We start from the raw sequence: 12,822 nt of genomic DNA on the forward strand, positions 1-12,822 counted from the left end.
AATATAGGAAGAAGTCGTCGTAGATCGCATCAACGAAGTGAGATTATTAAAGGTTGTTTAGATAAAAAAAAAATGACTGCATGAGCATTTGCTCAGGCCAGATAGGACTAACACTGGGCGGGGTTCTACAGTATTTTTATTTTGCACAATAATTTACAGAGCTTTTCATAACTGTAGAAGTATAAAGGCACCTACACTTTTTTAGAAATATCAGACAATTATTATTAATTTTCAAGTATTGTTGCTTACTGTCATTTGGAGTTTTAAATATTGTTAACCGACTGCTATAATTTAGCACAGTTCACATTTAGTGTCTAACAAAAATGTATAAATGCCCATCGCAATATTGCAGTTGTAATTTTAACTCACATACTGTATAAATGACTCACATTACAAAAATACTTAGAGGAACCTTTGTATTTTTTCTCTCGTGCCGCAGGGAGCACATGCATGGTCACGTTATTTTATAGCACAGTTCTCACGCAACGCGACTGTCGGCTGAGACATGTTACAAGTTGTAAATCATTGTGTGTCACACGTTATTTAGTTGTTAATCTATACACTTGTCTTAGTTTTTAACTCAGAGTCAACTCAGCCGGGATTTTGAAAAGCCATTGATATTTCTGCTTTTGCTTTTTTGTAAAACTTGAAGAAATACGATAATCCGTTATGTAAATTCCTTGTAGTATTGCTACATTTGCCCGCGGAGATCTGGGGACAATTAGGGGTGACCGGGGGTGTCTCGTGAGTCAGTACTCAAATCTCAAATCCCCAGATCATTGAACCTTATAACTAGTCTTTTCAAAATTTGCAAAGATCGGCGCTAAAATAATGCCGCCTTTTTGGATCAACGAACAAGTTTATCAACAATTATATCTGGGTCAGCAGGAGGGCGGAAAAATCAATGGATGAATTCACAAGGATCAAAAAGTTCAAGTACCACATGCTCTAATGCAAACTCCTTCCTGTCACTTGAAGAATAATTAATATTGTTTTGCTTTTGAAATAACAATAACGTTTGTTATTGGACACTGCTTTGTTTAATTGCTTAATATATTCGTCCAGCGTCGCCTACAAAAGAGGCTGTTTAACCCATCTGAAGCGCAGTAATCTTTTGCAGTCTCGGCGATACCTGCGTTCTTCAACAATGGCTCCTTGGGGATATAGCAAAGACAACGGTAAGCTTTATATAACATCGACTGTGATATTGATAGTTTCTGTTTTGCATTTACTGAAAACGAAACCTTAAACAATTTCTCTACTGTGTAGTGGTACATAAGTGAATCGTGAATTATTACTGCCTGAAATTCTCTTTAAAGACGTTAAGATAGTTGAAGATGTTTCGAATCTCTCATCTACAGGTCCTGAAACCTGGCATAAAGAATGTCCGATAGCCGCCAAAGGCAAGCGACAATCACCTATCGATTTAAAAACCAGTGGTGTCGAGTACGACGCAGATCTTAAGCCAGTGGTTGTATCATATCCTGCATTCTCCGATGCTATGTTTTTAAACAACGGCCATTCCGTGCAATTTCAACCAGGCACTGGTAATTTATCAGGTAACACAAAACGTGTTGGTTTGTACACAACATATTGAGTTGTATTTGTACGCGGGCAGAATAGCGAAATTTATGCAGACACTAGCGCTAAAAAAACTTAGGTGTCTGAAACGGTATAGCGACGATGTTTTTCACTCGCAAGGTAATTAAAAGCCTTCAAAAGATACTCGCTCTTTTTCTCAATTAAAAACGGGAAAAAAATATTTTGATACAGATCTGTCGCGTGCGTGAGTTTATGCTGGTTTATGTTTGAGTTCTAGAACATGTCGGCAATATCGTGTGTGCAGTTCTTTCTAAAGAAATATTTTCAAATCCTGGTCTTATACTCGTGCAAAATTTGAATACTTATTCCTTTCTTCACAGGGTTAGATCACCTAAGTTTTTACAAGGATTTGTGAAAAGACTAATGCTTTTAATCCCACCCTTGTCTTTTTAATGACACGCACACAGGAAAGGTTTTAATGTGTGGAGTGGTCATTGTCACGGAAACTGCCAAACAGAACCTGTGGTGTTCTTTTGCTTTAGATGAAAAAACCTATCTCAAGTAATTAAGAAAACTAATAAAAGCGCTTATCAGGCTGAAGCAATATAATTTACAAGTAAACACGAAAAACCTTTTTTATGCCAGGTGTATTTTTTAAAAATTTAATCACGAATAGCGTTAATATATTCACTAATTATTCGACTTAAGAGCCCTCTTCAGCTTCAATTTTCAAGATAGCAGCTTTATACTTGCCACTATGTATGTAATAGTGCTTTAAATAATTCGGTAAAAGCTAGGAATCGCCTTCATTTAGTCATGCCACGCAACATTTATTCATCATCCCACTCGGAAAAGCAAGTGTACTATGAATAATTAATTATCTAATATCAACCCGCTTGGAACAAAGTGACAGGTCTCTCGAGAATTTATAACAAATTTTTAATAAGCATTCGAGACTAATTAAACCAGCTAGCACTCAATATTTTTTACCGGAGACAAAGTTTCTAATAATTGGATACTGAAGAATGTTGCTATATTTAGTTGTGGATGGCGTCCTAATGACGGAGGGGCCATTCAACTGAAAGAATGCTTTACTTAACGCACGACCTTGGAAAAATATAACAAGCACTGTTGTCTGTAATTTGATTGACAGCCATTTTTTTATGCCAGGTGTATTTTTTAAAAATTTAATCACGAATAGCGTTAATATATTCACTAATTATTCGACTTAAGAGCCCTCTTCAGCTTCAATTTTCAAGATAGCAGCTTTATACTTGCCACTATGTATGTAATAGTGCTTTAAATAATTCGGTAAAAGCTAGGAATCGCCTCCATTTAGTCATGCCACGCAACATTTATTCATCATCCCACTCGGAAAAGCAAGTGTACTATGAATAATTAATTATCTAATATCAACCCGCTTGGAACAAAGTGACAGGTCTCTCGAGAATTTATAACAAATTTTTAATAAGCATTCGAGACAAATTAAACCAGCTAGCACTCAATATTTTTTACCGGAGACAAAGTTTCTAATAATTGGATACTGAAGAATGTTGCTATATTTAGTTGTGGATGGCGTCCTAATGACGGAGGGGCCATACAACTGAAAGAATGCTTTACTTAACGCACGACCTTGGAAAAATATAACAAGCACTGTTGTCTGTAATTTGATTGACAGCCATTTTTTTATGCCAGGTGTATTTTTTAAAAATTTAATCACGAATAGCGTTAATATATTCACTAATTATTCGACTTAAGAGCCCTCTTCAGCTTCAATTTTCAAGATAGCAGCTTTATACTTGCCACTATGTATGTAATAGTGCTTTAAATAATTCGGTAAAAGCTAGGAATCGCCTTCATTTAGTCATGCCACGCAACATTTATTCATCATCCCACTCGGAAAAGCAAGTGTACTATGAATAATTAATTATCTAATATCAACCCGCTTGGAACAAAGTGACAGGTCTCTCGAGAATTTATAACAAATTTTTAATAAGCATTCGAGACTAATTAAACCAGCTAGCACTCAATATTTTTTACCTGAGGCAAAGTTTCTAATAATTGGATACTGAAGAATGTTGCTATATTTAGTTGTGGATGGCGTCCTAATGACGGAGGGGCCATACAACTGAAAGAATGCTTTACTTAACGCACGACCTTGGAAAAATATAACAAGCACTGTTGTCTGTAATTTGATTGACAGCCATTTTGCTGTTTTCAGCTTTTTTTCATTTTTAGCTATAGAATAGCTAAACACATGACCTTGGAAAAATATTAGGAGTACTTTTGTCTGTAATTTGATTGACAGACATTTCACTGTTTTGAGAGTATTTTTTAATTTTCTAGTTATTAGAATAGCTAATCACATGACCTTGCAAAAATATAAGGAGTACTTTTGTCTGTAGTTTGATTGAGAACAGTTTAGCTGTTTTTGGCATAAAATTAACTTAAATTATCGCAGGTATAACTATTTTACATTTTGATGATATAGAACTTGCACTCTGATTGGTTGTGCAGAATTATGACATCCTAGCATTTTATTAGCTTTATTTTACAAAAGAAGCAGAAAATGATTGACTGTTGTTGACATAGCTTGGTGCAAACACTCAAAAATGTTGGGGAGAAGTTTATAGGTAATGTTCCTGAGCTGAACTTTTTCTCCCATTTATACTTGCATAAGGCTGTGTAATCATGCATTCTAATTTCCATTTCTAAAATCAGTTCATTTCACCAGATGTGACATATATAAAAATTAATCAAACAGAGTAAGAAAAAATTATCAAGGTTACCTGTGTTTTTTATCACAGATGCTAGCCATTATACCCTGTTTTGGTTATGGGGCTCAAAGGGTGTGGTTTATGTTTTTTGCATTCTCATTTTAGTGTGTGTCATAGAGGGGTATGTTTTTTAGGGGGGGGGGGGCATTTGCTGTTCTAATAGATGTAATAATCAAAATGTAATGAAAAGCACTGGAAACCTTGAATCAATAAATCAATAATATTATTATCAATAGGCCATTTTCAAAAATACCATAATACTCTGTTGCCCCTCCACAATTTTGCATAAGCATTGTTTTCAATCTCTCTCGCTGTCCCAAGAGAAATTGAAAACAATGCTTATGCAAAATTTGGAGGGACAACAAAGAGTATTATGGTATTTTTCAAAATGGCCTATTATGAGCTGAAAGATAATGTTCTTTCAAATTCTTTTCATTCTAGAGATATCTGGAGGGCCACTGACTAAGAAATACAAGTTTGAACAGTTTCATTTTCACTGGGGTGGTAATGATTCTGAAGGCTCAGAACACAGAGTCGATGGCCAGATGTACCCAGCTGAGGTAAATCAGTAAAAATATAGTTGCTTATAGTGAGGGAAAGGGCCTTCCTCCCTCAAGCCTGTGTGTAAATGTAAGCTAGCCCCCCTGTCCCTTACTGGAGTAAGAGGATCCACTGGAGTAAGAGGATCCATTTTCACACCCTCTTTGGTTGTTTGAGCACACAGTATGGTGGCACATGTCTTTTAGATTTTGAACCTGTCATATTTTAACTTCATCATGACAATTATAACTAAAAAGTGCTGCGTTAATACTAGGCACATCAGAGAGGATCAAATCAGATCAATTTGCAAAGAGCATTACTTCATAGATTTCAGTTCATACTTGAACTGACTGCCACTTGGAACAAAATTAACCAACAAAAGGTTATTTATAAGCAAAGGCTTGAGATTGCCATCTCCATGTTTTCTGAAGATGTTCTAACCATTTTTGGAGATTTCCGAAGATGTTCCGACAACTTCTGAGCATATGACAAGGAGTACCAAAGATGTTTTTATGAATGCAATTTTAAACAAATGTTGTCAATATGTGCAATTTGACTCAAACACAAATGACGATGGCTGGGATGCGGGACGCGTGTTTGGGACATGGGAGGCGTGGGCTGGGACGTGGGGACTCGGGAATGTGGGTAAGGGGACGTGGGGACATGCACGACACGATATTGCCGACATGTTCTAGAACTCTGTCTTATTTTTTTAATAGCTTAAGATATAGAACTTTGAAATTTGTTATACACCCGCAGTTTTCTTTGCTTTAAATACGATTTTCATTGGCTTATAAGTAATCACGTGACCTTGCATAAAATGAAAATGTATCACTCGAGGGAAACATTTTCATCAAATGTTTCCCCTCGCGGGATTCATTTTGCTGACTGAATGTGCTCAATGTGAAAAGCATGTGATCAGAACGTAACTGAGGCCGGTGGCATGATTTTGGCGTCATGTTTTTGAAGTTCACTATTCTGGTGGCTTCCAGAAAATTTGTCCCTTGTTCTTTGAAAGTTCGTGAAACACAGTGGAACAGTTTGAGGCTAAAACCGGCACTTTCTACTTTTCATTCGAAACACGAAATCAAAGACTTTTAGAGCAGAAGGACTTTGAGAATGTGTGTTAAGTAAGTCGGTTCTTTGTTTTCTTTTGAACGTATTTTATGATGTATTTGTCGTACATTTGCAGTGTTTAATAAAAGAAATAAAGTTGTGCTAAGGCGTGCTGTTGTTAACGCTAATTTGTTCGTTCGTTCGTTTAATTTGATTATCCTTTGGATGTATAACAAAGCATAATGTCTGGTCCCTCGGGAAACAGTTAGTTTTGTTTTCCCGAGAGTGTCGATATTTCCTGAGACAAAGTGTTGAATGTTCCATGCCTTATTTTTATCTTTCACAATGAAGCTATTAAAAATAAGACTGGAAATTGTATTTTACACATTCAATGCAGAAAACTTAGTCTGTTCTTTTGCGCGTCATCACGTCCCACGTCCCTGTGTCCCAGTCCTCACGTCCCCGAGTCCCCGTCCTCACGTCCCTCGTCCCACATCCAACATCCCCACGTGCCAGCCCATGCGTCCCACGTCCCAAACATGCGTCCCAGTCCCCAAGTCCCCATCCAACTTTTAGTCACAGCCAATAACGATACTCATTTTCCAGTTTTTTTTTGCCAAAATTAAATTGAATTAAAAAATAACAACAGTTCTACAACAAATTATAAAACCCTTGTCAATTATTTATTTATTTATCTAGCTATTGTACAGTTTTGCATTATTAGTAGTCACATACTGATTCAGTTTGTTCTCTTTGCAGTTACATTTGGTTCACTGGAATACTGAGTCACCCAATTATAGCAGTTTCAAAGACGCAGTTGGCTCTAATGACCCAAATGCTTTATGTGTATTGGGATTCTTCTTAAAGGTAAGTTTTTATTAATCATTTGTTTCAAGTTCTTATGAAAACTAACGACTTAAAATTTTGAACAGTCAGGTGAACTGCTGCTATAACAGACACCTCCTGTGGGAGAACACCTCCCTTTAGCAGGTCTACACTACATGTACATCAAATGGTCCCTGGCCACACTCAAACACAACACACTTAGAATCCTGACCAAAAAATGTTTTAGGTACCAGGAACAAACAACTTAAAGTGGCATTGCTCTTTTTGTATTCAGTGATGATTGTCACAAGTTCTCACATTGATCCTGATTCACACAAGAGGTTGACAAAAAATTATAAAGATTAAAATAAAAAAATAGTTCAATTTGGAAATTATGTCAAGAACTACCACCATTTTCATGATTGTGACCAGTAATATATTTTTTTTGGCAGGTTGGAAAAGAAAATGCAAGCCTGAAACCCATAACAGACTTGCTTCCTAAAGTGAAGAATGGGGTAAGAACTTTTTTATTCTTGCCTACTTAATATAAAAGTGGCTTATGATACCATCAACTAACTGGAAATTTTCTCTAGGGAAGCTCTGTTAAATTTCCTGGCCAGTTTGACTTGGGAGCCGTTATGCCTGAAGGTATGTTACTAATCTTTTTCTGTTGTTTATTAGTAACTTAATAATTTTTGATCTTGTGAAATTTATAAATGTGTATTTTTTTAACACTTTGCAGCTCTGGTAGATTATTATACTTATGATGGTTCACTGACCACTCCACCTCTGGCAGAATGCGTCAAGTGGATTGTTTTTAAGAAACCTCTTGAAGTCTCTGCAGCCCAGGTATATTTAATTCTCAGAGTGTTCTCAGTCTATAACCACTTTACTCTTTAGGTTCGTCACAAACTGCGAGGCAGCGAGGTATGCGATTCATTCCGGTTATAAATAGCACTTCGGTTAGCCTACTGTTAGCTTAGGTAACTTGTGGTTAGCCTTTTTATTTGGAGTAGGGATTTCTGCCTCGCTACCTTGCCGCGCATGCCGCACTACCCTGCCTTACATGCCCCGCTGCCCCGCACATTTGTAAGACTCACTCTTTATGGTTGCATATAAGTTTTGTACATTGCAGTCACTTAAAGGGGCTATGTCATGCAATTTTAGGCAATTTAGGCGCCAATAAATTGCAACTGGTCATAGAAATAACTGTAATATCACAATAACGGCACTAAACTGTAGAAGAACTCAAAAGATCGAAATACAGAAAGGCCAAAAAGGGCCATGGATGGCCAAAATTCGAGAAGATTAAAAGGGATTGCGTTTGTTTAAACTTGAAAAACGTTGGCCCGACTTTTTTCAAGTTTATCTCAATTTGTATGAAAGTGTCATTTAAAATGCTCGAAAATCATCCTTGTTTCTTATGTGACCATGATTTTACCAATAAATTAATTGTGCTCTGCCAATTTGAAGTTTACAGCTCTTAATTAACAAAAATAAATAGAATCACCTGAAATACCGTGACCTAGCCCCTAAAAGACCATGCGTGGTTTGTATAGATTATGCATTTCATTAATGACATAGCTGCTCACTTAGTTTTCTTTTTTACTTTGTTTAGATGGAAGCCTTCAGAGCAGTTGACGATACACATGGGAAGCCAATGACTGGAAACTATCGTCCACCATGTCCGCTTCATAATCGCACAGTTGCAGCTTCCTTTAAGTGAATGCAAATGCTCATCACAGCTGTGCATGTGTATGTGTGTGTGAAACATTTCCTTGGAACCAAAATGCATAACTCTTAGAAAACTTAGTATACATAAGCAGTATGGGTAAAAATGAGAAATGAGAAAAATTAACAAGCCAGAGTGTAGAAAGGAAAGAGCTTAGATAGCAAGCTGTTACTTCGTAGTGCATTAATTTGTAAGATAGATGTGGCTCTGCGACCGCTATCTGTATCTGTTGTCATTTTAGGCTTTCGTTAAGTGAACAAAAATTAAGAGTGTAATGCGTTTTTTTGGTCTTAGGTAAGAAAACCTTATGTAACTGATACACTTTAATGTGATTGAATTGTGAAAACAATAAAGGAATATTGTTTGAACTGTTACTGCTGCCTGTTAAGCAATAAAAGAATGAAAACTTAAATATTCTACAAAGAACATTTGAAAATATATGTTGCAGTTTATTTTTGATCTCAGTTAATTTCTTTTCTTAACTGGTTAGTTTTTTTTTCTAACCAGTTGATTTTTTTTTATAGTAGGTAAATAATAGGGTTAGGGTATTGGTTGGAGTCATATATTTGAAAAAAATAGTGGTTCACCCAACGTTTCCTACGTGCAAAGTGGATAAGGGGTTTGACAGCAAATTGAGAGGTTGAGAGTTCAAATCCAGAGCAGGTTAGTAAAAAGAAAAAAAAAGATGATACTATTTAGGGGAGGGGAATAGTTGGGAAGGTGTTTTATTTTTTCTACTTATTAAATAGGCTATGTCACGCAATTTTAGGCAATTTCGGCACAAACCAACTGTTCATAGAATTAACTGAAATATCGCAATAACGGCTTTAAACTGTAGAAGAAATCAAAAGAAACTCACAAAGGGGGAATGGATGGGCAAAATTCGCGAAGATTTAAACGGATTGCGTTTGGCTAAACTTGGAAAACGTCGGCCCAACTTTTTTCAAGCTTATATCAATTTGTATGAAAGTGTCATTCACAATGCTTAAAAATCATCCTTGTTTGTCATGTGGCCTTTGTTTTGCCAACTGATAAGACTTTTGCTCTGCCAATTTAAAGTTTAGAGCCCTTAGTTAACGAAAATCAATAGAATTACCTAAAACACCGTGACCTAGCCCCTTAAACTAGCTATATAGTTAGAAAAAAACTAACTAGAGCTTGCATGGCAGTGGTTTCCTTTCTGAGAGCCAATCAGGTATTTAGCTTGGAGGGCAAGATGGAGCAAAGCCAGCACCGCAGTCTGTGCTTTTAGGGCCATAACTAGCGGGAGCTAAAGGCCAAGACAAGGGTCTTGTCTCTTCTTGAATTGACCCAAAATTAAAAACAAATACATTTAGTTCAGAAAATAATCCTCAACGAACTACGTACACCTTATGAAAAATGTTGAAAAAAAAAAACTTTTCAGAACTTCCAGGTTTCAAAATTTTCTGGGAGGGGGCATACCCTCAGACACCCTTCCCCAGCGGCTTGTGCCTTTGCTGATTGCAGATCTTGGAAGAGGCCTCATTTTTGCCAAAAGTCTGGCTACAGCCCTGTGAAGTACAGCTGATACCATGGCTATAACTTATACCAGTAGATCCCGATAACTAAAATCTTCAAAGAAAATCAATAGTGGTTTGAGTTAACGTTAGCGGAGCTTCGAGTTGTCGAGGGTAAAATTAGTAAGAAAGTTACCTGGAGGGGAATTGAAAAAGGTTTGAGTTATTCAGGGTTTAAGTTATGGGGATTCAACTGTATAATTTACTTTTGCTTGCACAATTATGCATAGGATTTCAACATGTGAGGGTCCTGAAGGGGGGGGGGGGGGGGAGGTACCAATCCCATTTCCCAGCCCATTTTATTCCAAATCCCACTTAGTGTTCAAATCCCATTCTCGCTAGCAGAATCCAGAAAAATCCCACTGTTATAAATACAAGCTCTTTTCTCTTAGTATCCGCAAAATTCCGGCTTCTCAATACAATCCAACAAAGGTCCAAAAAATTAACGAGGATTTGCGAAGATGTTCTGAAGACGATAGGATCTTTTTAGACTGGTAAAACGTGCAAGTAAGGAAGTTATAGTGATTATTTAAGTTACAAGTTCCTGCCACTTCACATTAATATCATTTTCCTGCATGCAGGAAGTCTGTCATCTGACTTGCTAGTGTTCTTATTCTTTCAAGCCTGGTCGGAAGGATCATGATAAGTGTTGTTTCAACTTTTTCTTCGGAGTCGCTGTCACTGTCACTAGCTCTAAAGCTGTCTACCAGTTCGCTATTAGGAGTTCTTAGTGGTAAGCTGGCATCCTGATTTGAATTAGGCAGCTCATCACTTTTAGGCCTGTCCCGATTGTGCTCGTAAAATACTGGAAAGTTGCTTACTGGAATGCCAAAAGGTTGGTAAAAAAATGCTAAAAATCCAACTTGAAAAGTTTGCTACCTAAATTTCAATAGTTTCAACCTAAATTTCTTGATATTTTTATATAAACGTTAATTGAAAGCTTTATTTTTCGTTCTTCACAATAATTGCAAACATCCGGGTCAAGAAAAATTGCTTGAAACTTAGCTTTCAAAAGGTTGTTAAAAATTGAAGTCTTTTATGTTATCCGGCGTTGACTTTTTCGTACTTGATATGTGCTCTAAACCTATTATTTGCTCAAGAAATGCCCAGGAAGGCAAAACTTGTCTGCAAAAAGGTGCTCAAAAGTTACCGAGCACATTCGGGACAGGCCTAAACATCACTTTCGCTTGGAACTCTTTCCACAGAAAGAAATACACATGCTCTGGAGACTTTTGGCTTTACACCTACCGCTTACACAAATATCGTTAACCGCCAATCGAGACCATTAGGGGGAAAAACATGATGGCTAAACATACTAGAAATTGACACAGACGAGGGGCATTAACAATTTTTTGCCGTCTCAAACCCAGGAAATAAGTGATGTCTCGACTGGTCATGGTTACAAATTATTTATCCCATTCCCATTTTTGACATTTTTTTCCTATTCCCAGCAGCGACCAAATCCCAGTCCCAGTGACATAAATCCCATTTTCCCAGGTCAAAAACAGGCCAATCCCAGTTCCCATTTTACCCTTCAGGACTCTCAAATTATTTTAAATACAAAGTAATGGTCCTCCCCAAACTGGCGTTCAAAAAGTAGTGACCCTCCCATCAAATATAGTGGCCCTTCCACCAATAAATAATGACAGTATTAAACAAAGAGGGTCCTGAAGGGGTAAAATGGGAACTGGGATATGCCTATTTTTTCACTGGGAAAATGGGATTTAGGTAACTGGGACTGGGATTCGGAAACAAAAAATGGGAATGGGAAGCATGTCAGTACATGACTAAACCTGCATATTTTACGCTCTATAATATTCTTAAAACCACTACACTGCACGAGTGTCCATCAAGTGTCGATCAATTTTCGTGTTAGTGATTAAGTTACTCAGCGGAACTGCTATGACTGAGCATAGGCACAAATGGAATATTTAAAGGAAGTGATAGTAAGTTTTGCAGGGTAGTGGTAAGTAAGGGAGAAAAAAATTGAAAATTTCTACCATTCTCTACAAGACAAACGAACAAATGAAAAGTAATGTTCTCAACAGCATTGGTGATAATATAACTAGCAGAACATGATTTTGGATACTCCATTCTCTGAACTATTCCTTCTGCGACCCAGGTGCGAGAAGGGACAGTCTAGGATAACTTGCATGTGCATGCAACAAACCAATGAAAAACCACAGAGACGTATGGCGTTTCTTACATGCAACGCGTGTGCTAAGGTAAAATAGTTCGCTAAAATGAAAAATTCAACTACGCAACAAATTAGCGCGACATCTGCAAGAAAAATTGTCGTAACCTTTGTCTAGAGCCGTAATGAATAGATATTAAACCCACAAGTACTAAATTTTTGAATTTAACATCTGTGCGTGCGTTTCCAAAGGTACTGTCGATTATGATTTGGTTTCTTCAGCTTCCCCTCCTCAGTTTTTGTTTTGGGAGGGAGGGGGGTGGGGTTGACAGATTTCTGAGAATGCGCATGTAGGTTAGGCTTTGGTAGATTGTGCTAGCATAATTTTTGGCATAATTGGAGCTAAAAAGCGCACTTTTTGGAGCATAAATTCATAAAATTTAGTAAATATGGTGTATTTTCTACGGACATAAATGAAATTTAGGTAGTTTGTTCTTGCAATGCGTGTTTTAGCTATACAATTGTGATTGTTAAGTCGTTGGAGGCATTTTACAAACGGTTCAGAGATGCGAGCAGCTAATTTGGACAGCTGACGGCCGTGACAAACTGCCATAGAACACAAATAAATTTACAACAACAGTTTATTTGAAAAACATCATAATTTGGTGTCGTTATTGC

At 37.1% G+C, this 12,822-nt stretch overlaps 1 protein-coding gene across 1 annotated transcript; it reads left to right on the forward strand.

Annotated features, from left to right (window-relative positions):
• Positions 1–792: 792 nt before the first annotated feature.
• LOC144647357 (carbonic anhydrase 2-like) lies at positions 793–8,846 on the forward strand. The gene is made up of 8 exons (XM_078507159.1): positions 793–1,178; positions 1,362–1,559; positions 4,761–4,879; positions 6,675–6,782; positions 7,193–7,255; positions 7,334–7,388; positions 7,483–7,589; positions 8,359–8,846. Exons 1-8 carry the CDS (start codon positions 1,148–1,150, stop codon positions 8,464–8,466), a joined length of 789 nt encoding a protein of 262 aa, XP_078363285.1. The 5' UTR covers positions 793–1,147; the 3' UTR covers positions 8,467–8,846.
• Positions 8,847–12,822: the final 3,976 nt, after the last annotated feature.

The sequence above is a fragment of the Oculina patagonica genome, chromosome 3, assembly GCF_052425735.1.
Source record: "Oculina patagonica isolate OP01 chromosome 3, crgOcupat, whole genome shotgun sequence".
NCBI classification, from domain to species: Eukaryota; Metazoa; Cnidaria; class Anthozoa; order Scleractinia; family Oculinidae; genus Oculina; species Oculina patagonica.

What these genes read in the sequence shown, in the direction of transcription:
- LOC144647357 (XM_078507159.1), top strand. Translation starts at nt 1,148, where the DNA reads ATGGCTCCTTGGGGATATAGCAAAGACAACG. An exon ending in GGGATATAGCAAAGACAACG is followed by an intron (nt 1,179 to 1,361) that starts GTAAGCTTTATA and finishes TCTCATCTACAG; the next exon opens with GTCCTGAAACCTGGCATAAA. An exon ending in GCCAGATGTACCCAGCTGAG is followed by an intron (nt 4,880 to 6,674) that starts GTAAATCAGTAA and finishes TTCTCTTTGCAG; the next exon opens with TTACATTTGGTTCACTGGAA.